General features: G+C 39.4%; 1 protein-coding gene and 1 long non-coding RNA gene across 6 annotated transcripts in view; one reads left to right on the top strand and one right to left on the bottom strand.

Annotated features, from left to right (window-relative positions):
• TERF1 (telomeric repeat binding factor 1) overlaps positions 1-12,923 on the bottom strand; it is a 40,573-nt gene extending 27,650 nt beyond the window's left edge. For 2 of the 5 annotated variants that reach the window (XM_059394710.1, XM_059394712.1), the window contains exons 1-4: positions 12,561-12,920; positions 6,250-6,345; positions 2,513-2,634; positions 928-1,017 (exon numbers count right to left, since the gene is read on the bottom strand). In XM_059394710.1, the coding sequence (XP_059250693.1) occupies positions 928-1,017; positions 2,513-2,634; positions 6,250-6,345; positions 12,561-12,867 (615 nt within the window). In that variant the 5' untranslated portion in view covers positions 12,868-12,920. Of the gene's footprint in view, positions 1-927; positions 1,018-2,512; positions 2,635-6,249; positions 6,346-12,560 lie in introns of all 5 variants that reach the window. The other 3 variants (XM_059394711.1, XM_059394713.1, XM_059394714.1) reach the window with 2 other exon arrangements.
• A 120-nt stretch (positions 12,924-13,043) lies between these two features.
• Positions 13,044-21,348, top strand: LOC132014081 (uncharacterized). Its single transcript, XR_009403208.1, has 3 exons — positions 13,044-13,228; positions 16,286-16,408; positions 21,013-21,348. It is a non-coding gene; the product is annotated as an uncharacterized LOC132014081 (long non-coding RNA).
• Positions 21,349-24,102: the final 2,754 nt, after the last annotated feature.

Here is a 24,102-nt window from a genome sequence, read left to right as displayed (position 1 = left end):
TTAATCTTTAAAGAACTAAGTTCAATTGATCTTAACATTACACATAAATACATAAACTACTAATGATCACGTAAGAACCCTCTAGAAAAACAAGCTATACTGTTGTTTTTTTCTTTTTTTTCTGTGGGTGCCTGGGTAGCCCAGTAGGTTAACTGGCTGCCTTTAGCCCAGGTCATGACCCCAGGGCCACTAGACTCCCAGACCAGCGGGGAGCCTGCTTCTGCCCCTCCCACCTGCCCATGTAGGTGCTCTCTTTCTCTCTGTCTCAAATAAATAAATAAAATCTTAAAAAAAAAAAAAAGCAGCTTTTTTTCTGTACCTGTGCTGCCCAATATGGTAGCCATTAGCCACAGGTAGTTACTGAGCCCCTGAAATGTGAGACCTGAATTTAGACATAGGTAAAAAATACACACCAGATTTCAAAGACCCACTACAAAAAAAGAGTATAAAATAACCCATCAATATTTTTTTATGTTGATTAAATGTTAAAAATGATGTTTCTGGATATATTGGGCTAAATGAAATATTAAAATCCGTTTCACTAGTTTAACTTTTTTTTTTTTTTAAAGATTTATTTATTTATTTGACAGACAGAGATCACAAGTAGGCAGAGAGGCAGACAGAGAGAGAGAGGAGGAAGCAGGCTCCCCACTGAGCAGAGAGCCCGATGCGGGGCTCGATCCCAGGACCCTGAGACCATGACCTAAGCCGAAGGCAAAGGCTTAACCCACTGAGCCATCCAGGCACCCCTAGTTTAACTTTTTTAATGTGGCTACTAACACATGTGTGACTTGCAATTATATTTCTATTGGACAGCACTGTTCCATACTGTTTAAAAGATAAAGCATCACTTTCTTTCTCCATTGTTCTTTCATTTACCTCACTCCATATAAGCAATTCTAAAATTCTGATTCTATTATAAACAACTACCTCATAAGAATTCGGGTCATCAAATATTCTTTCAAAGACTTCTTCTGCTTCTTTAAAATTGCCATTTTCCATACAAACAGCTATAGCCTAAAAGACAAGATGACAAATACAAACCTTAGATTGCTTTATTTAAATGTATAACTATTGTTTAATATCGATATAAATCCTGTTAAGTCTAAACTACGTTACTTAAAGTAGTTACTTATCTACTACTTTACTTACTTTCTGATACATGACAGGAAATATCTTTACAAAGATGAAATAACTGTGGTTTGAAAAAGATGTAAAAAATGTTTCACTGGCCCCTTGCATATTTACTGATAAATGCACAGATTTCTAGCTCTTTCGAATTTAGGCCAATTAAAAGCAGACATTAATAAATAAATTAGGAGCTACATTATATATATTTAGGACCCACCTAAATATTAACTTGGGCAAAAGGGAAATGAAAGAGGAGGTAGCTGGCATTCATGATGATTAGGATACATAAAATTAGCTAGTTAGAATTCCTGGAAAATTTCTAACAGAAACAGAAGCCAGATGCTTCTGAATGAGCATTTGATAATCTGGCCTTTCTGATAATGTATATAATAAAACAGGGAATTTCCAATATCATCTGGGTAGCTCTGGCAAGCTATTTAACCTCGTGTGTCTCTGTTTCTTTGTATGTAAAATGGTGGAGATACTAGTACCTATTCTTAGGGTTGCCGTAAGGACTGGATTTCTATGTGAAAAGTGCCTAGAACAGTACCTGACAAATAGTATGCAATGTATTACATGTTTGCTATGGTAACCCACTCAATGTTAAACTAGTATAAAATGATGGCCTTCTTCTCTGGAACCCCCCAAAACTGAGATAATATAACACATTTCTTTGTCCCAGGCTGAAATTCTTAGAAGTAGTAGTCCTATTTCTGCCATTCTCTTCTGGTTTTAATTCTCGTTGGCCGTCACCAAACTAACAATAATTAATTTGGGGGAAGGTGAGAGATCATTCAGATTTTTTTCTCCTACCCCACCATAAAATAATTTTCTAAAAATGAGGACAAATATATTTAATTAGAACAATCCTTAGTATTTGCTTTGCCTGCTAGCAAAACACATTTTCCCTGCTACTGTATCTTTGAATGACTGTTTTAGCTTCTTACTCTTTAATAGAGTAAGATGACTTACTCTATTAAAGAGTAAGTAGGTGACTTCTAAAATTCCCTCTACATACCTAAAGTTTTACATTCTTCTACTTACAAAAATCCATTGATTTCTTTTTAAATTTTTTTTTTTAATATTTGTAACCCTGAATAGAAACTGTGAGAGCACAAGCCATTTGTTTTTGAAAGTTGCTTTGTGATCTTTAAATCAATGTGATGTATTTTCTCATATGGGGGCAAATATATACTTAGGTAGCAAACATTAAGTCCCAGTTCTTAGAGCCTGCATGAAGATTATAAACCAAAGGTCAAATTTCTGAAGAGAATTATTATATTAAATTTTACTTTGGGTTTACTGCTCAACTTCTGTTGAGTGGCTCTTAATTTCTTTTGATGTTATATGCAAAATAGTAATAATAATATAACACACATACCTGAATTTTAACTAAATTCTCTATTTCTTCATGAAGTTTGTCATGTTCTTTTTCAATTGAAGCCCAAATCATCAGGGCTGATTCCAAGGGTGTAATTCGTTCATCAGTTTCAAACTGTGCATCTTTTAAAACCAGAACAAAAATAAATAATTTAGGAAGCTAAGCAGAACCTTATTTTGTCAATTTTTTATGATTTCAGTTCTTTAAATATTTACTGAGTATATACTATGTGCCAGGTACTATTCCTGTATACAATAGTTTAGGCAAGTGATATAACTTTTCAAGTTAATTTCCTTTTTTTTTTCCTTTGAAAAACTGGAAGGAGCATGAAATTTAAATGTTAGCAGTTTCAACAACTCCTACTTTGTAGAAACAATTTCCCGTTATCTTCTAATTGTTTATCCAACATTTTAAACATAAACATATAATTCATATACAAAGAAAGTCTCTTTATATTCCAGGCCTTATACCAGATACTTAGGATCTGACCAGGAAGAAGAAACAGTTCCTGACCTTATGAAACTTACATGCTAGCTATGAAGAAAGACAAACCAATTTGACTGGTACTCTACTAGAATTATGTGTTATGCCAGTGCTTCTCAACCCTACCTATACCTCAAAATCACCTGAGGAGCTTTTATAAAAATGCAGATGCCTCGACCCACCCTTTAGAGACTGATTTTATTAGTACAGGGTAGAGCCCATGCATCTATGTTTTCCAAGGAGACCAGCTCTATGAAAGGATACTAACAAAAGAATCCTTTGTGAAAGAGAAACCATCCAAACTGGGACACTGAGTATAAACAGGAGATAACTAAGTGAAGAGGAGAAGGGTGGGAAGAATATTTCAGAAAGGCAGTGGTAGAACATAAGGAAGAAGAGGACAAAAGATATTCACATTCTGGACACCTGGGTGGCTCAGTAGGTTAAAGCCTCTGCTTTTGGCTCAGGTCATGATCCCAGAGTCCTAGGATCAAGCCCCGCATCAGGCTCTCTGCTCAGCATGGAGCCTGCTTCCTCCTCTCTACCTGCCTCTCTGCCTACTTGTGATCTCTGTCAAATAAATAAAATCTTAAAAAAAAAAAAAAAAGATATTCACACTCATAGTCAACACATACTAAGGTACTATTAACCTGTTAGGCTCTATGCTAAGTGCTTAACATGCAGTATCTCTTTTATTCAAACAATTTCTTTAGAAGGGTTTATAACATTACCAATCCTGTCTTATAAAGTAGAACCTGAAACTTCGGTCACTCAGCTAGCGAGTAGCAGAAAGCAGAAACCAGAACCCTTAAAAACCACTTACTCTATATCAGAAAAAAGGTATGTTTCAGGAATAACAAGATGCTTGGTAAGATTAGACTATGTGCTGGAAAGCGTGAAATGGAAGGGCAGACTGACTAATCCATCTTCATTTCACATTTGTTTTCCTTTTAAAAACTCATTTCAGTATTTATATTTCCTATTAAGTCTTTCTTGACTGACATTATCTAACCCGTCTCATTAATCTGCTGCCTTCTTATAAATGTGAGATACAGAAAAAAATGTACCTATGTTAGATCTTAACTTCAAAAATTTTAGAGTAGCCTTTCACCTTCTAGCAGAATATAGGATATTACAGTAGGCCAACACTCTTGTTACAACTAGAAAAAAGTGGAGTAAGTTGCAAAATCATATTGCTAAAAGACATGGGATAGTGATGGAAGCAAAGAGAACCAGATGAACTACATTTCCAGGAGTTAGTCAGTGATTTGCAGCTTTTCTTCCCTGGCCATATTTGCTTATAAGGATGAATATTCAGTGTATTCCAGGCAGGGAGATTTCACTGGGTTAAGAAAATGAGGAAAAGCTTCTGGTGGTTTCCTTGGGGCTACTTCGGTGGACTGGAAACTAGAGGAACTGAAAACACATAGTTGGTTTTCCCCTCAAGACATCTGCTGAGTTCTGGGGTGCTGCAGAAAGCTGGAGTGGAAAGGAAGAAAAGTCTCCCAGAGTTGCACGTATCTTAAAAAATAAAGTTCCATGAGATGAGGGTGGCTGCCATAGACAAACATTTCACCTTCAAGACATTTACCATATTTTAAAGCTATCTGCAGCAGGAAACGAAAGTTAATATGGTAGCCACTGGCTGTATATAATTAATGAGCTGTCAAAATATAGCTAACTGCAAACTGAGATGCACTTTAAGTATCAAATATACCCCAGATTTCAAAGACTTACTGCAAAAAAAGGGGTAAAATATCCTATTAACATGTTTTATATGGATTACATGTTGATATATATTTTAGAAATATTGGGATAAGTAGGATACTGCTGAAATTAATTTCACCTATTTCTTTTCAATTACATATGTAGTTCACATTATTTTTCTATTAGGCAGTGCTGCTGTTGAGCAACCCCTTAAAAATAAGACAAAAGAGTTATGTATAGCTAAAAATCCAACATATAAATTAAAATTTTGTGGCTTCACTTGAGCTCATTATGGTGAAATACACTGACTCTTGATAAATGACGTGGGCCTATTCTAAGATATACTTAAAAGGGGGATCCTGGTGAATTTCAAGATTAGTGGGGTTACACATAAAATCTGCATTTCTTTTCAGAATGAAAAGACAGGTTGGGGGAAGGGTTGTCAGGGGAGAAAGTAAGAACTACTGAACAACTGCTAGTATGTGAAATGCAGCTGGGCACTTTAGAGTATATTGTCATATTTTAATTTACAAAACAACCGTTAACAACCATGCTAACTTACTGTCTACATGATCAGAAATTCTCTGTGTCCACATCAAGATGGTTTTCTTTTTTAGTTATAGGCCCAGACTACTTATAGATTTCCCCAACATCTACTCTGCTTCTAGTCCTGTTCACTTATGGTCATGGCACCAACTCCAGACCCAGCCTCACTCCCAGAGAGTATGCTATATGAGCCAGAGCTAGATAGTGAGGGCCATGAGAATGGAATAAGCACACTGGAATTTCATATAATACAACAGGACTGTAAGTAACTGGTTTCATTTTAAGTACCGCCTACCAACTGGCACTCTGGGAAAGCATTATGTAAATTATAAAAACCAACATAAATATGTAATTATTTGCATCAAGAGGTCCTTTAAATGACCATGTTGTAAATATCAGGCATTACTCAAAACTGAAGCAGTCTTACCCATTACAATCTAAAATAACCTGTAGAGATAAAGGAGAGAGCTATTATAGCTACAAATCATATTCGACTATCTAAAGAAGTGCGGAAATCCAGTTCAAATAAGAGGTGTCAATTATCATTGTTGCTACGAAAAAAAGTGTGTATGATAGTAAGAGTTCACCACAAACTTACCATACAGTCCAGTATGAGGTGAACTCTCCATAAAGTATAGCTTAGCAATAGCAGTGTCAGAAGCATCTGGAAATTCTAATACAAACACAAACTCCACAGCCCCTCCCATCCATCCTACCTCATTAGGAATTCATGGTGGAGAATTCTGATTTTTGTTTTTGTTTTGTTTTGTTTTTTTAAACAATTTCTCTAATACTTCTGAAGCAAGCTAAGTTTGACAACCAGTGCTCTAAGAAGACTGTAACTATTATTTCTTTTAGTTGCTTTAGATATGCTTGTATAGATGAACATCCCAAACACATTGTGCAAACTCTCAAAAATAACAGATCTCATCTGTTCTCATTGTTTTACCTTTAGGCATAGATTAAAACATTTCCAAAATAAGATAAAAACACATACTTACCAAGGGCTTTTCCTGAGGCAATTCTTGTCAAAAACTGACATATGTATATCGTTCTCAACTGATAAGCTGTTAGACTGCACAGTCCATGAATAATAGCTGAAAAAGAAAAACATTAAAACATTTTTTTAAAAAACCCAAACTTGACCCAGCAGCGCCTCTGTGTGGTTGGCTGAGTAATAATAGGTTACACACAAAAACTATCACAAACTGGGAACTGTATACTTTTGTTTACAGGCAATTTTTAAAAAATGAGAAAAATAGCAATGAACACTTACAAAATAAAATAGATTTTCACATGCAGAATAATAAATATTTAATAGTACTTCCACAGGTAGCACTCTATACTAACAAAAAGGGACAATTAGATTCAAAACTATAAAATGTGTCAAATCATTAGCTGGAAGCTTATTTTATACCTTAAAACTCCTATTATAGGAAATACTTCATATTATTTCAGTCAAGGTTTCAGTTAAGTGAGTCTCTTAAGTTCACAAAGACTTTAAAAAAAAAAAACATTTACTGGGGCAAGCTGGCCGAAGACAGGGATGGCCCGGTGGCGACAGGGTACTAGACCCTAGGCCCCCAAGTCTTTTCCAGGGGTTGTGAGGGTCGAAGAAGTGAGCTCACAGCCGAATCCAACAAACAGTGTGTTGGTCTTTCTCACCGTGGGGATGGTGCAATAAAGCCTCTGCCCCAATAGGCAACTCCCGCATTCGGTAACCCTGATGCGGAAGCTCCAGGAGGGCTACAGCGTAGCACCAGAGGGAGGCAGGAGGCCAGTGAAGCTGGTCAAGCTGGTCCTGCAGTCCCCACAGGTGCGACACTGAGCCCCCCAGGCCTATGGGCCCAGAGATGCATGACCTCCCTCAGGGCAGCCACCTCTGGCGGTTGCTCTGCACTTTCACCTTAACACTCTACTATAATGCTCTGCTAAGCAGAGGCTCCTGGGCAAGCGGAGAGGCTGACAGTGAGCAGGTCAGACTTGCCATGCTGGCTGGTAGAAGAGTTTGTGGTGGCAGAATAAGATGCTCCATGTTCCAATTCCCAGGCTAAAACCACCTTGAGTGTGGTTCCTCAGGGCCAAAAAAAAAAAAAAAATCATAACGCAGCTCATCTAAGAGGAATGTTTCAAAGCTGCCGCTTAGCTCTAACACTTACTCTGGAAATTTGAAGGGGCTGTCATGGGTGTGCCTTGGTTTTTGCTTTGTCCACTGGTGACTGCTAGATAGAAAAGCTCTGGAAAATGGAAGCAAACTGAGTCCATACAGCTACCTTTTACCCTTTGATAGGGGTCTTAGGGGTTGTACCTCAGATAGAGACAGTAGAAGAATGGACTTATGTCCCTCATTCTTGGGAACTTGTGGTCACCCCCTTCTCTGTCTCCAGTCTAGATCATCACCCAGCAAAATAAAGAGAATAGTTCCCTTCCCTATTGTAATTAGGTTTGAGACAGGTTTAAAACTTCCAGGATACAATCTCAGCAATTAAAAGTTTATTTTTCCTTCAAAACCTCTGTTTCTCCACAACCCTAACTCCAAAGAAATAAGATTGCAGATGTATAGAAACAAATTTATTAATATTAATCTCCCTGCGCCTGGATGGCTCAGTGAGTTAAAGCCTCTGCTTTTGGCTCGGGTCATGATCCCCGGGGTCCCTCTGCATCCTGCTCTCTGCTCAGCAGGAGGCCTGCTTCTCTTCCTCTGTCTCTCTGCCTGCCTCTCTGCCTACCTGTGATCTCTGTCTGTCAAATAAATAAATAAAATCTTTAAAAAATATATTAATCTCCTAACTACTTGAATGCCCACCCAGATATTGTGTTAGGCAGTGAGTATCATGGTGCATAAACCATAATCCTGGGCCTCAATGAGTTTATTACTATGTAGAAATGAAAGACAAATGATTGAGTAATTAAAGTAAAAACATGGGGAAAACTGAAAAAGACAAGTACATAATGCTGCGGGTGCAATATAACAAACCTAGTGTGTGTTTTAGTAGCTAGCTGGAGGGATAAGATAGGAAAGCTTCTCTGAGGAAATAATGTTTATAAAGTAAAACCTGAAGATGCCACTGTTATACTTCACTCAGGGCTTGGCTATTGTATATAAAGATTAAATCAGCTAGCAAAATCAAAAAGCAGTCCTGCAGTTACTAAGGAAGTAAGAGGCAAATATATTTATTTGTATTTATTTCAATTCTAAAATAGCATACTCTTGTGCTATCCTAGAGATTATCTGGACCAAATACAGCCACAATATAATTAAACAGGATTCAGAGAGAGCACAAAACTTATATAAAATTTAAACAATTCATTCAATATTTAGTAAACATCTATTGCTAGCCAATGTTAGGAACTGATAAGATAGCCCCTGCTCCTCAGGAAGGTTTTAGTTTGAGAAGACACAACCCCAAATTTATGCAAGTTATTAAAATTTTAATGTCACAAAGGTTAAAAGTATGGTACAAAAGCAAAACAAAAGAATATATTCGAGAGAAGAAAGACCTCTATCTTTACTTCCCTTCACTTCCCTTTAGTCCATTATGCAAAAACTACAAATTATCTTACGCACCACCACCCTTCTGTTCTTTGTACCTGTTAGACAATAAATAAAGCAAAAACAATGAAAACCTGGTTGAACCTTGCTATCTGCTTTTTCCTCAGTTGTAACCAAACACTGCTGACAGAAAGACACATAGGGAGATCTAGTGACTAGCTACAACAGCAACCAGATTTAAGCACTTCTAATACCAGGTACTAGTCTAAGCACTTTACACCAGTGGTTTTTAACTAGGTCTTTTTGACCCCTAGAGGAGTTCTGGCAGTGTCTGAGACAATTCTGATTATTATGAATGTAAGGGGGATGCTCCTAGCATCTGGTAGTTGAGGTTAGGGAAATGCTAAACATCCTACTATGTACAGAAGCTCCACCTTCACCCCCCTCTACTCTCATACATACACAGAACAAAGGATTATGTGGTGCAACCTGTCAACAGTGCTGAGGCTGAGAAACCTTACTTTATACCGATCAACAGCTCTGTGAGGTAGATACTACTGTCACCATTCTAAAGATGAAGAAATTGAGGTACTGAAAGGTAAGTAACTTGATTCACGTTTTACAACTAGAAAGTAGAAGAGTCAGGAATCAAATTCAGACAATTTATTCTGGAGCCCATGCTCTTACCCACTATCTTACACTGCTTCCCATGGAAAGAGACAGGTTAGGAATAACAGTCTGGGAAAGGTATTATCTGAATTAAGTGAGGTGTGAGAACAATTCTGAGTCCGAATGAAAGTGCTAAGAATTTTTGAGAAAGCATCAAGAGTTGTATATTTTTATAACACTGAAAATTGTAATACATGAAATCCTATAAAAGATAAAAGGGAGTCCTTTTGGTCAAAAATGGAGACAGATAACACTAGGTTCAAATTTATATGTCACTGATTAGCAGAACAACTTTGAAAATAGTTTACTTTCTCTGGGTTTCTGTGCCCTTAACTTCAAAATAATAGAGGTGGCCTAGATTATTCTTTGGGTGTTGTTCTAGAACCTCAAAAGGAGTCTATTTTTTAGAAAGGTTTTTAATTTAAAATATTGTGAAGATTAAGTCCTATACTCCCTCCACCCAGTTTCCCGTTAGTAACATCTTAATATTAACTAGAGTCCATGCTTTATTCAGCTTTTCTTAGTTTTTACTTCATGTCCTTCTTCTGCTGTAGATCCCACCCAGGACATTACATTCAGTTATCATGTCTCTTTAGGCATTGCTTGGCTATGAAAGTTTCTCAGACTCCTATGGTTTTGAGGACCGTGGCAGTTTTGAGGCATTTTGTATTGCAGTTTGATGTTTTCCTTACAATTTGAATGAGTGAAGGGGTTTTGGGAGAAAGATCAAAGAAGTTCTATCTTCAACACGTCAAATAAAGTGTACATACCACCAACTGGCACTGTTCCTGTTGACCTTGCTGCCTAGGAGTTAAGTATTGTTTGTTAGATTTCTCTACTGTGAAATTAACCTCCCTCCAATTCCATACTGTTGTCTTCAAAATAAAGTCCCTATGCACAGACCGCATTTAAGGAATGGGGTGTTATACTTCACTTCCTTGAGAACACAGTAGCTACTACATAAATTACCTGAATTCTTCTGTATGAGATTTGTTTCTTTTCCCACTTATTTATTTTTCCCACCATTTATTTCCATCATTATGGACTCATAGATAATTATTTGACCTTTGGGTTCGAATCCAGACTTTTCTTACTCGAGTTGCTCTGGCTATTGGCAGCTCTTGCAGTTGGTTCCTGTCCCTTTGTAATGTCACTGCTGTGGGGTTTTTTTGTTTGGACGATTTTTGCATTTCCTTATTTTCTGGTACAAGATGCTCCAGGTTCATCTTGCACACTTCCTGTCCCAGTCCCAGAATCAGGCCATTTCTCCAAAGAGCTCTGGTTGTCTTTCTTAAGGACTGATATTAGAAACCAAGACTTGAGTGATAGGTTGCTACTTAGGGTTACATTGCTTCAGTGCACTTTCACCTAACAGAACGAGGAAATACATGCATATATATTAACCTGTATCTAGAGATGTATAGAAATACCCATATATATATGGGTATTACATACATACTTCTGTATGTAATCATTGTTAAAAGAGAACCACTGGCCCAAACTGGGGCTTAACACCTAATCTAATTGCACTTTCAATGTCCCCCAGAAATACAGTCTTAACCTGTTGGGAAGGAATTTTGTGACTGGAGCCAGAGTCTGCCAAATGGGTCGTCTTCAGCCCCAAAGGAAGATGAGGTAATCTGCATACGACCCCCTGCTCTTCCTCCTAAGGGAAAGTACCTAGCCTAAACCAATCCTTTTCTTTTGCTAATAACATTCTTGCCCCACCTTCCATCTATAAAAATTTTCCATTTTGGGGGCGCCTGGGTGGCTCAGTGGGTTGAGCGGCTGCCTTTGGCTCAGGTCATGATCTCAGAGTCCTGGGATCGAGTTCCCCGCATCCGGCTCTCTGCTTGCCAGGCAGCCTGCTTCCCTCTCTCTCTCTCTCTGCCTGCCTCTCCATCTACTTGTGATTTCTCTCTGTCAAATAAATAAATAAAATCTTTTTAAAAAATAATAAATAAAAAAAAATTTTTTTTAAATCTTCCATTTTGTACAACACCAAGCTCTCTGCCTACTCGCAAGGTGGGATGTTGTCAGCCCAATTCATGAAATTGCTTATTAGCTCTGCAATTACATCCGCAAATTTACTTGGCTGAACTTTGTTTCTGAACACCATCTATACCTGTATTAAGGTATTAAGGTAATTAAGCCAAACCGGAAGTCATACTGACCTTTCCAACCCAAATTCATTGACAAGTAGGTAACTGTACCCTCTTCCCCAAAGTGGACTTTTTCAATAAATCACTGTAATACACTAATTTACGACTTAACTTTCTCATTCATGTTAACTAACCATGGGTTCAGGGTTACCCGACAGAGCTGGAGGAAGGGTTCTTGAACTGGAAGATAAGGCACAAGTGTGGAACATTCCCTTGAACCTACCAATACTGGAGGCTGCTTAATTAGTCCAATTTATAAACTAAAATTACTTGCCTAAGCAATGGGATTACCATGAAGATGAAATGTGTCCATATAGTTTTACAAAATATTTAATTTTATATTAAATAGCAGAGCACCTTTCTGTTACCACTAAAAAAGCCAGGTTAGTCTTCTCTAGGAGTCTGTGTCTTTGTCGGTCCAAGGCTGTGTTGTCTAAGGAGCACTTTTCACTGACAAGTTATTTTTTCCCTGCAGCCTATAATGTGCAAGCAGGCCAAATGGGATTGGAAAAGCTCACAAAATAACCGAAAACCCTGGTGCTTGGGTCACTTGGAGGCCATTGTGACCGCTTCATAAACGCCACCACAGGAATACCTGAGTCGAAAGAAACACTAAATACAAGCGCCAAATTAGAAAAAGAACTTGGGACACTGGGCAATTTTATGCATTTTCACTCACCGAATCCTCTATCAGTTCTACAAGCGGAGGGGGGGGGGTCTTATCCTTTTTACTGAAGAGAAAAAACAAGAATCTGAGAAGAACTGAGAAGCCGAAAACGGGCCAATGCGAGATTCGAACCGACGTTCTCCTCAGAGCCGCGGTCTCTCCGGTCCACCGCCGCAGCAGCCCCCGTCGCCGCCGAGCGGACTAGGTAGGTGTACGGCGCGCGGCAAACCAGGCCTCGACCGCCCGCCGCCGTTCCCGCCCCGCGGCGCATCGTCGCCCCGGCCCCAGCGCAGCCCCCCGCCGGACCTGCCCAGCACTCACCTTCGGCACTGTCGCGGGTCCGGCGGAAGTCCTCGGAGCGACCGTCGCGGAAGGCCCGGCAAAGAGAGAGGCAGAGGAAATCGAGCATCCAACCGGCAGCTATCGCCTCGGCCTCCGCCACCGGGCCAGAGGCCTCTTCTTCCCCGGGGGCCCCCACCTGCACTTGCCACTCGAGCAATTCCTGGCACTCAAATTGCTCCTGATCATCTCTCGGCGTTTCTGCCATCCCCTCTTCTGGGGGGTCTGCGTCCTCCCCATCCGCACAACCCCGCGGACTCGGCGCCTCTACGGTAGCACTTTCCGCCATGTTAAATCACTCGAACAGGTCCGCCCCTCCAGGCGCCGAGCGAGGATTGGCTGGTGCTGAAAGACCCTGGGCGTGCCCCCCTGGGTCGCGTCCGCCGGTGGGAAACAACCAATCACACTGCCAGGATGGGCGAGCGCTGCTTTTGATTGGCCGATGCCTGCTCCCGCCTCTGGATGTTGAATTCGTCGCGGAGCTGGGGCCGGGCTTTGCGGGTCAACTGGGCTAGTACAGCCCGGGCTACCGGGGATATTAGGACGTGAGGAACCTGCTTTCTAGTCCTGATAAAATGCAGTATGGACGGGAACGGAAACGCGGTTAGTTAAAATAGAAAAGCATCTTACCCGCGGTGTGCTTCAAAAAGGTAGGTTATTAGAATTTATTTAAGGGTAACGCTTTATACGCTAGTATTCGCGTAAGACAGCATGCGATCCCCAATCAAAACCATCCCAGCGGACGTACATCCATGCCTCTCCAACCTTAGCGCGCGTCACAGTCCGCTCGGGGGTTGTTGAAACATCATTGCTGGGCTCCACTCCCAGAGTTTCTGTTCTGTAGGTCTGGCTTGAGTTCCTTGAATTTGCAAGTCTAACAAGTTCCCAGATGATGCTAGAGCGGCTGCTTGTCTGGGGACCACATTTTGAGGTTCACTACTCTAGAAAGAGTATATTACTATGGAAATGAATTTAATTAGGGTTTTAAGTAGATTATGGAGTTCAGCTTTTAAACAATAAGGGGATACTTATTTTGGACTTTGAAACGTAAGAGCGTGGGAGGGAACAGCGGGCTCTGGTTATATTCTGTTTCTCTACGTGAGTGATAGTTACCTCTGAACATGATTTATGCACTTTTCAATATCCAATATTATTACAAAGTCTACTTTGAAAACACATCCAACATTATCAAGGCTTTATGTGTTTTAATTTTACACGTTTGTTATTGCTTTAAGGCCATAGTTTAAAATGTGGAGTCATTTAAATAAAGCACTATATTGTAGCCATTAAGAATGCCTAGTTTGTAATAACCTCTGCCAGTTATCCACTAGCTGGGTGACCTTGGACTAGTTGTATCTCAGTTTTCTCTTGTGTATGTTGGGCATTATAATAATAACCTCATCATAGATTTTTGGGGACGATTAAAAGACTTGACAAATGTAAAGGGTTTAAAGGGAAACCAGGTGCATAATAAGTGCTCAGTTAATATTAGCTGGACAAGCAGGACATTTGGACTATCTCGTAGAGAGTGTTAAGTTGGAAGGGACTGACTGCACCTTAGGGCTCTAATGGTCCCATGGAAAGTAAGTCGCATTTGCAAACAATACAGGGGAATAGAGTCTAAGGAAATAAGGGTTAAGGCACATTATGAGCAAAGCAAACAAACCCCTGGTTTCTAAACTGAAACTTTTTTTTTGTCATTCAGGGCTCTCACACAAAGGGTCTGCTTTTTCTTTCTTTCCTCCAAGCCTCCGCTTCTTCCCAGCCTGGAGTTAAAGGTTATTCTTAGGTATAACACCAGTTTATTCAAAACCATAAAGTAAACATATTTTCCTGTGGCATCATTTTACTGAAAGATTCAGGAAAGTGAAACTTTTTTTAATATTTAAAGCAATGGTATGTAATGAAATGAGGTGAATAATTTTTTTTAAGATTTTATTTTTTAAAGATTTTATTTATTTATTTGACAGACAGAGATCACAAGTAGGCAGAGAGGCAGGCAGAGAGAGAGGAGGAATCAGGCTCCCCACCAAGCAGAGAGCCCGATGTGGGGCTCAATCCCAGGACCCTGGGACCATGACCTGAGCCGAAGGCAGAGGCCTCATCCCACTGAGCCACCCAGGTGCCCCAGGTGAATAATTTCATTAAGATTTAATCATAATCATCAAACAAAATTTTAGTTTAGGGGCTACTTACAGCTACATATTGCACTCTCTGTCCTCTTCTCTTACTGGTATTTCACTGAAGAATATTTAAGAAGGACTGGCCTAAAACTGTGGATCAAAAATTATTTTAAAATTTTATCCCACCAGAAAATCGGGCACCTGGGTGGCTCAGTGGGTTAAAGCCTCTGCCTTCAGCTCAGGTCATGATCCCGGAGTCCTGGGATCGAGCCCTGCCTCAGGCTCTCTGCTCAACCGGGAGTCTGCTCCCTACCCGCTCCCCCCCCCCAACCTCCCTGCCTCTCTGCCTACTTGTGATCTCTGTCTGCCAAATAAATAAATAAAATCTTAAAAAAAAAATTTATCCCACCAGAAAATCAATAATACAGAGTTTTATTGCGTGGGCCAGGAAAAGGGTCTGGATGAGGAGGTCTCATAAAAGAAAAAAGAATAATTTTTTAAACCTGCCCATCAACATGGATGCTAGAGTTATTCTTCTGAAATAATAGTTGACTCTGCTATGATCAGAAAACTCAGCTGGATTAAGTGTTAAATTACAATAAAACTTGTAATATATAACATCCCAATAACACTTCAGCTGTACGTATTTTAATTTAATGCTATGATAGATATATCAAACACATGACATTTCAGGAAATCTTATGTAATTAGTAAACATTCTGAGATGGGGGAAATTTTTTTGATAGAAAAGTTTAGGGGCGCTTGGGTGGCTCAGTGGGTTAAGCCTCTCTCTTCGGCTCAAGTCATGATCTCAGGGTCCTGGGATCAAGCCCCGAATCAGGCTCTCTGCTCAGCAGGGAGCCTGCTTCCCCCTCTTTCTCTGCCTACTTGTGATCTCTCTTTCTGTCAAATAAATAAATAAAATCTTTGAAAAAAAAGAAAAAAAGAAAAAGAAAAGTTTATAAGGTATCATTTCCTTCATGACTGCTTTTCAGGAGCGAGATCCTAGTAGTTTGAGGTAAAGGAATGTGTGAGTCAAGAGAAAATCTTGAATGTGATTTTGAAGTCCTCCCTTGGGTAAAATTAGGAGATTATATTTCTTGCAAACTTGAATTTGTGGATTGAGATCCGTAACTGCTGCACTTATTTTTAGTTAAAGCAGTTTTATGAGAGGAGAGATTTGAAGTGTTTTGGGATGTTCCTAAGAACACATCATGAACCAAAGACTGAAGTTTTGGGGATACAAATGTGACTTCATATGGCATGTGCTTTCTAACCATTAGAGCTTTTCCACAGTAACATATTGACAGGTACTGATTTCTCACCACTAGAATCATTGGTGTAATGGCTGGCTGATCACCAGACAAAGATACTGTGGAAAGATTCTGAATTGTCTGACCCACCCCATCCCTCAAATTCATCTATTGAAACCCTAATCCTCAATGTTACTATACTTGGATATTGGGCCTATAAGGAGGTAAGTAAGGTTAAATAAGGTCATAATGGTGAATATCTGATCCTGTAGGATTAGCGTCCTTGTAAGAAGAGACACCAGAGAGCTCTCTACCCTCTTTGTCTCTCCAGCCATGGGAAGATGCAGTGAGAAGGTACCCATCTACAAGCCAGGAAGAGAGTTCTCAGCAGGAACCAAATCAGCCAGTACCTTGACCTTGACTTGCCAGCCTCCAGAACTGTGAGAAAATAAATGTATGTTGTTTAAGCCACCCAGTCTGTGATATTTCATAGGGAGCCCAAGCTAACCAATATAGATTCCCATAAAGGCTACATGACATTCCCTGTATTGTTGCAATTCCCAAGAGTGTTTTTGCCTTGAGTCCAAGGTAAAGGAACACTTTGAAACCTATAAATTTCTTAAATTATGTTTACCATGTTAAAAATGTTTCACTACTATAAGCTAATGATCTCATTATAAATAATATAAACTTTTATTTCTGTAGTTATAACTGTCTTTTGATTATTCAAATTACATACAGATTTTCCTTGATTTACAATGGGGTTCTGTCCCAATAAACCCATCCTAAGTTGAAAATAATGTTAAATCAAAAATGCATTTAATACATGTAACCTACTGAACATAATAGCTTAGTCTGCTTTAAATGGGCTCAGAACTCTTACATTAGTCCACAGTTAGGCCAAATCATCTAATACAAAGCCTATTTTATAATAAGGTGTTGAATATATCATGTAATTTATCAAAAACTATACTCACAGTAAAAAATAGAATGGCTGTATAGGTAAAGAATAGTTTTAAGTATATTGGTTGTCTACTCTTGTGATCACATGGCTTACTGGGAACTTCAGCTTGCTGCTGCCTGGGGTCATGAGAGACTATCTTACCAAATACTGCTAGTGGGAAAAGATCAAAAGTCAAAGTATGGTTTCTACTGAATCACACCATCATGCAGTTGAAAAATCATAAGTTGAACCATTGTCAATTGGGGATCATCTTGTGTACTTTTAGAACATCCTTTGTAAAAAATTACCTCTTGTGTGAAGTGTACTTGGCTGGAATGGTGCATGGTGAACATAAAGATGTTATCCCTCTCCTTCAAGAATCACAAACCAGGGGCACCTGGGTGGCTCAGTCATTAAGCATCTGCCTTCGGCTCAGGTCATGACCCCAGGGTCCTGGGATTGAGCTCCACCTAGGGCTCCCTGCCCCCCAGAAAGCCTTCTCCCTCTCCCACTTTCCCTGCTTGTGTTCCCTCTCTCACTGTGTCTCTATTAAACGAATAAATAAAATCTTTAAAAAAAAATAAAAAATTAAATTAAAAAAGAATTATAGACCAGTTGGGACACACCCATGCCCACATACACACACTGTATGTAGACATCAGACTAATGAATGATGCTTGCAGTAACCCTAATAGGAGTTTGGTGGAGGGAAAGGATCTAAGCCAATGAGATTTTGGTAAGAAGGTTTGAGGAGATGTCCTTGTATCCTTGCAGGCAGAGAGGACAGAAGAGAGAGCTGGGTGCACACTAATTCCTTTTTTAAAAGTAAGCTTTATGGAGCCTAAGGCACTACTTTGGCTGTCCTCACAAACAGTTCTCAACTTCAGTAATGTATCAAATTTTCTCAGTTGGCTGAGGTAGACTTCAGAGTCACTAAATCAGAATTTCTAGGGACAAAGTTCGAGCATTTGTGTTTTTCAAAATTTCCCCAAAAGAGGATTGATAGCTACTGAACCACAGAAATAAAATGATAGTAGATAAATGCCAAATTGCCATGCTACTTTGAGGTAGTGGACACTAACAGGTAAACACACAGAGACACAACACTATAATAGGAGTAAAAAAGAACACTCTTATGAAGACTTCTTTCTTTTTCAGAATCAGTAAATTAATACCAAAGACTAAAGGAATGTTTAGAACTAAAACGAAGCAGGTTTCAGGAAGGAACATATTATTTTAGACAACTCTAATTCTTTAGAACTTTAAAAATATTTAGAAGATCTTTGAAGCCCCTTGAGATATTTTAGGAGGTATTGTGTGCATTTCAGGATCCTTGTGGGATGTGGCTGACACAATACAAGCATCAGAGAGATGCTGGCTCGCCGTGCAAGGAAATGCAGCAGGTTGAATGCTGGAGTCAGGATTGACTTCCCATGATCATTGTATTTCACTGCTTTATTTTATTTTATTTTTTTTTAAGATTTTATTTATTTATTTGACAGAGATCACAAGTAGGCAGAGAGACAGGTAGAGATAGAGGAGGAAGCAGGCTCCCTGCTGAGCTGAGAGCCCGATGTGGGGCTCAATCCCAGGACCTTGAGATCATGACCTGAGCTGAAGGCAGAGGCTTTAACCCACTGAGCCACCCAGGCGCCCCTCACTGCTTTATTTTAAAAAAGAAAAACCTTCTGGTATATGCCTTTAACAAATCATTGAGCAGCTAATATTTTGAATAAAATGCATCTGCTAAAAGTGAAAGCAGTAACATTGTGTGGGAGCACAAGAATATGACTGCAAATAGCTGGAGGCCAGAGGAAGAATGCCGTTTCCATCTATTTGCTCTGGAAATAAACCAGTTCTGGATAAAACAACATATCCTGGTGATATGTTCTACCCCCGGATAGAAAAATAAAGGGAAAACTCTTGACCATAACACTAAGAAATAAATTCTATGGACAGCCTCTACTTATTAAAGCAGTGCATGAGCCGCATATGTAATTTTTAATTTTCTAGGAGACACTTTTATTTTTTTTAAAGATTTTATTTATTTGACAGAGAAACTTTTAGAGAGGGAATACAAACAGGGGGAGTGGAGGAGGGAGAAGGAGGCTTCTCGTTGAGCAGGGAGAGGGATGCAGGGCTCCATCCCAGGACCCTGGGATCATGAGCTAAGCTGAAGGCAGATGTTTAATGACTGAGCCACCCAGGTGCCCCTAGGAGCCACATTTTAAAAAGTAAGAAAAAAGAGGGACGCCTGGGTGGCTCAGTTGGTTAAGCAGCTGCCTTCGGCTCGGGTCATGATCCCAGCATCCTGGGATCGAGTCCCACCTCGGGCTTCTTGCTCAGTAGGGAGCCTGCTTCTCCCTCTGCCTCTGCCTGCCATTCTGTCTGCCTGTCTCCCCCTCTCTCTCTCTGATAAATAAATAAAATCTTTAAAAAAAAAAAAAGTAAGAAAAAAGAGGTGAAATTCATTTTAATGTCATAGTTTATTTAATCCAATATATCCAAAATATTGTTTGGATATATAATCCTTATAATAAATTACTGGGATATTTTACATTTTTCAAAATGCCTTCAAAATCCTGCATATATTTTACATTTATGCACAGATCAATTTGGAATAGCCACATTTCAAGTTCCCAGGTAGCCAGATATGGCTGGTGGCTGCCATATTGGATAGCACAGTACCATGCAGCTTGAATTTCAGGCTCTGAACTCAGAAAGATGTAGATTTGAATTTTTTCTCCATTTTCTGTTTACTCTTGAGCAAACTGATTAACCCCTTAACACTTATTTAAAATCAGTTGGGATTGTGGCGGTAGTTACGTGATTGTATAAAAACCCATAAAGTTGTATACCTAAAATGGTTGGATTTTAAGTTAAGTTACTCCCAATAAACTCGATTAAACACACACACACACACACACACACACACACACACACAATTTGGGAAATCCTGGTTTTAAATAAGTGTCAGTTTTCCTTTCCATGGACTTCTCAGAGCCACATATTTACCCATACACTAATGTGGATTATGAATTTTTTTAAAAAGACTTTATTTATTTATTTGACTGAGAGAGACACAGCAAGAGAAGGAACATAAGCAGGGGGAGTGGGAGAGGGAGAAGCAGGCTCCCTGCAGAGCAGGGAGCCTGATGTAGGACTTGATCTCAGGACCCTGGGATCATGACCTGAGCCACCCAGGTGCCCCTTTATTAGCTAATTAATTGGGTCCCAAACATAGGTTTCATCCTTAATTCCTTTCCTTACCTCACACAACACGTCTAGTCCTTCAATAGCTTTGGTTGGCTCTACTTTGAGAATAGATCCAGAATCTAGTTACTAACCATCATCTTCATCTCCACCCTCACTCAGCCACGGATCTTCATCTGGTTTGGACCCCACGAGTCTCCCAATAGATCTCTTTGCTTTTACCATGGTCTTTTTTTTTTTTTTTTCCCACCTGCTCAAAACCTGTAATGATTTGTGATCACTCTTAGAATAAAATCCAGACTCCTTAGTAAGCCTAAAATGCATGACATAAACTTATTTCTATTTATGTTTCTAACAATAGCTGTTAGAAACCCTGCCCATTTCTCGCTCTGCTATAGCCATTCTAACCTTCTTGCTACTTCTTAAATAAACCACATTCACTCTTGTCTCAGAGCCTTTGCACGTGCTGTTCCCTCTGACTTGATTGTTCTCTCAAATAATTGCTTGGATCTCTTGCCAACCCATTGCATTCAATGCTACCTTCTTCAGAGAGGCTTTTTTTTTTTTTTTTTAAGTTTTTCTTTAAATTCTAGTTAGTTAACATACAGTATAATATTACTTTCAGGTGTACAATTTAGTCATTCAGCACTTCCATACAACACCTGGTCCTCATTACAATAAGTGCACTCCTTCATCCCTATCCTCTATTTAGCCAATCCCCCTACTTCTGCCCCCCCAGGTAAACCATCTGTTCTCTGTAGTTAAGAGTCTGTTTCTTGATTTGCCTCTTGCTCTCTTTTCTCCCCTCTATGATCATTTTGTTTCTTAAATTGTACATGTGAGTGAGATCATATGGTATTTGTCTTTCTCTGACTTATTGCGCTTTCTGTAATACCCTCTAGCTCCATCCACACCATACGCAAGAAATAAATTCAAAATGGATGAAAGACCTAAATGTGAGACATGAAACCATTGAAGTCCTGGAGGAGACACAAGCAGTCACGTCTTTGACATTCGGCCGTTGCTACTTCTTACTAAATATGTCTCCTGAGGCAAGAGAAACAAAAGCAAAATTAAACTGTTGGGACTTCAGAGACGCTTTCTTGGATCACTCTGTCTAAATATCGCTCATCTGCAGTACTCTGCGCAGCATGTATCACCAACTGATCAAACTCACAGTTTAGTTTTTCCTCTAATTGTCAGTTTCTTTCATTAAAATGTATGATTTTTCTAGGGCAGGTGTTTTGTCTTGTCCACTGCTGTATTCCCAATGCTTAGAAAAATGCGTGCACATGATGGTAGGTGTTCAATTAATATTCATTGAGTGAATGGATTCATTCAGTACAGTTTTCTTAGACATGACTAAAAGATAATTGATACTCAAAAGAAAGGAAAACATTCTTACCCATGAAATTCTTTTCAGAATTTGAAAACTTCAGCTAATAAGGACTAAGGGGTACGCTAAGTTTTGTTGCATCCATTCACCAAAAAATCCAGAGCCTTCTGTTTCTGTCTTTATTTGACAGACAGAGATCACAAGTAGGCAGAGAGGCAGGCAGAGAGAGGAGGAAGCAGGCTCCCTGCCAAGCAGAGAGCCCGATGTGGGGCTCGATTCTAGGACCCTGGGACCATGACCTGAGCTGAAGGCAGAGGCTTTAACCCACTGAGCCACCCAAGCACCCTTCACATCAAGTTTATTAGGTAGATGCATTATAATCCTACAGCTTTATAAAGGATGGATCTGCAACTCGGAGGAGTGCTAAATCATCCATGACCAGTAAGTGAGTTAGCTAGTTAGTAAGATAGAGACCCAGGACCTTGAAACCAGGTGGTGTAACTATGCTATTCCTGCTTTTCACTAGAAGTCTGCCCTGGGGGAGCAGACACTAACCAGTTGGTTTTCCTTGTTGCCCTACTTGGTCTAGAGGTCTACTTCCCCTTTCTCTCTGCTAAAGAATTAAAACCAAAAGCTCTCATGCACATTTGCTTCTGTCAGTAAGTGCCTACCACTTCTCCATCCACCTATTTAATGACTTATGATGTCACAACACATTAAATTATTCTTCGTCACAACAAGATCATTTCAAATGGAAAAGGATAATATTTGCCTTATGTAAAAGAATGGATCTGGAGAAATTATTATATTTGACTTAACTCAGGTCACAGTTGCTGGAGTCAAGAACAAACCTTAGTTTTTCTCGTGCCAGGGGACCAAGAGGTTTTGCATGGAGGAGGATGTTCAATTTCTGGTTGGTGAAATTTCAGAATAGAGAGAAGAGAGCCACTGTCAGCACCGTTTGGGGCCTGGCGGGGAGTCTCAGAAAGCCACAAGAGGGGAAACAGGTAGAATTCAAGAGCATCCACGTTGGCCCTACATTACAACTCTACATATGAGCATGTTCAGAGCAGGGAGTCAGAGGGGGTTGGCCTCCTGGGCGGGCTGGCCGCTCAGCAGCGTGACCTACTTGTTACCTACAAACTAGGTAACCTCTTTTCACTTCGGTTTCCTTCTTTGTAAAGTGGAGGTCACTGTAGACGTTATCTTAAAGATTTGCTGTGTGTATTAAATTACTAAACCCAAAAAACCCTTAAAATGCTGTCTGGCATATTGTAAATGCTCTTAATACTAGCTCATACTGATTTTCTCCTTTGTCCTGATTCTCAAACATTTCTGTACAGAATCCCTTTGGAAACTATCGGAAGTACCTCTATTATGAAGAATCATGTTTTCCTTATCAGTGTAAGTCTCAGTGTTTTGTTTTGTTTTGTTTTCCCCTGAGGGAGGAGGGGACAGGATCACAATAACAGGACATTTCAATGAGCAGAAAAGTGTACACTTCAGAACAGTGTATCTGTTGTGCGTGTATTGTGTGTTGTGTGTATGTGTGTAATCCTATTTGTATAAAAATTTGAAACTTGGCCCACATCACTCTATATTAAATATGAATACATTCATGTGAAGGGGAAGTAGGAAAAAATTCATGAGAAAGATGAAGGCCACGTAGGGCCCTCTTTCGAGGGGAGGAAGGAACTGTTTTCTAGAAAGGGGATGTAAGAGACCTCACACAGAATTATTTTACTAAAAGAAGATCTGCGTTAAATATGGAAAAATGTAAACATTTCATAAAAGTGGGTGGCATGTATATATTTATTAATTATTCTCTATACAACATAAGTTTGAAATACTTCCCAGAATCTTTTTTAAAATAAAAATAATCAGAGTACAGTTGGGCCTTAACAATTCTTAATAGCAGACTTAACCAGCATTACCTTTCCAGATTAACCAATTCCTTGACTGAACTGACTAGTTCAGTTTGGCTGCTTACTTTGTCAGCCCTGGTGATCTATTTCTTCTTCCCAGTAGAGGTCACTATGGAATGAAATATTTGGTTACACAATAGAATACATAGTATATTCCTCCCTCATGCAAATATTTTAGATCTTAAAAACAACAAAAATGCTGTGAAATTCTTTCTTACTAGTTTACTTGTAAGTCCAACAATCAAAAGAGTAAAATGTGAGGTAGGCTGCGGGCCAGAGATCAGCGAAGCTGGTTTGAAGACTTCTGCACAAATACAAGTAATATACATCAGTGTGGCCTTATGTTTCCTCTTTTGGCAACCGACATCTGGAAAAGCTGTGCCCTTACCCTATGCATGGGAGGTGACTGTTCTTGCCTAGAAATACTGTAATTCTCTCTTCTCACTGGAAGGATAGTTTGAATACAGAATGCACACTTGGAAATTGCTGGAAGATAGTTGCTCCATTGTCTTTTAGCATCCAGGAATACCCTTGAGAGATCTCTTGCAGTTTAAGTTTTTAATCTTTGTCTGGAAACTAACTTTTCTCCTGTTTGGAAGCTTTTATACAGTTTCTTCTTTATTTATAGTCATCTGCAATTTCATGATACTCTTCTTTGGTGTAGTTTTGTTTTTATTGTGCTAGACCCTTCATGATTAGTTTGAATTGAAAAGTCACGTACTATTTTGTAT

The sequence above is a fragment of the Mustela nigripes genome, chromosome 3 (genome assembly GCF_022355385.1).
Source record: "Mustela nigripes isolate SB6536 chromosome 3, MUSNIG.SB6536, whole genome shotgun sequence".
NCBI lineage: Eukaryota > Metazoa > Chordata > Mammalia > Carnivora > Mustelidae > Mustela > Mustela nigripes.
Note: the sequence above shows the minus strand (reverse complement) of the source record. Positions and strands in the feature narration are given on the sequence as shown.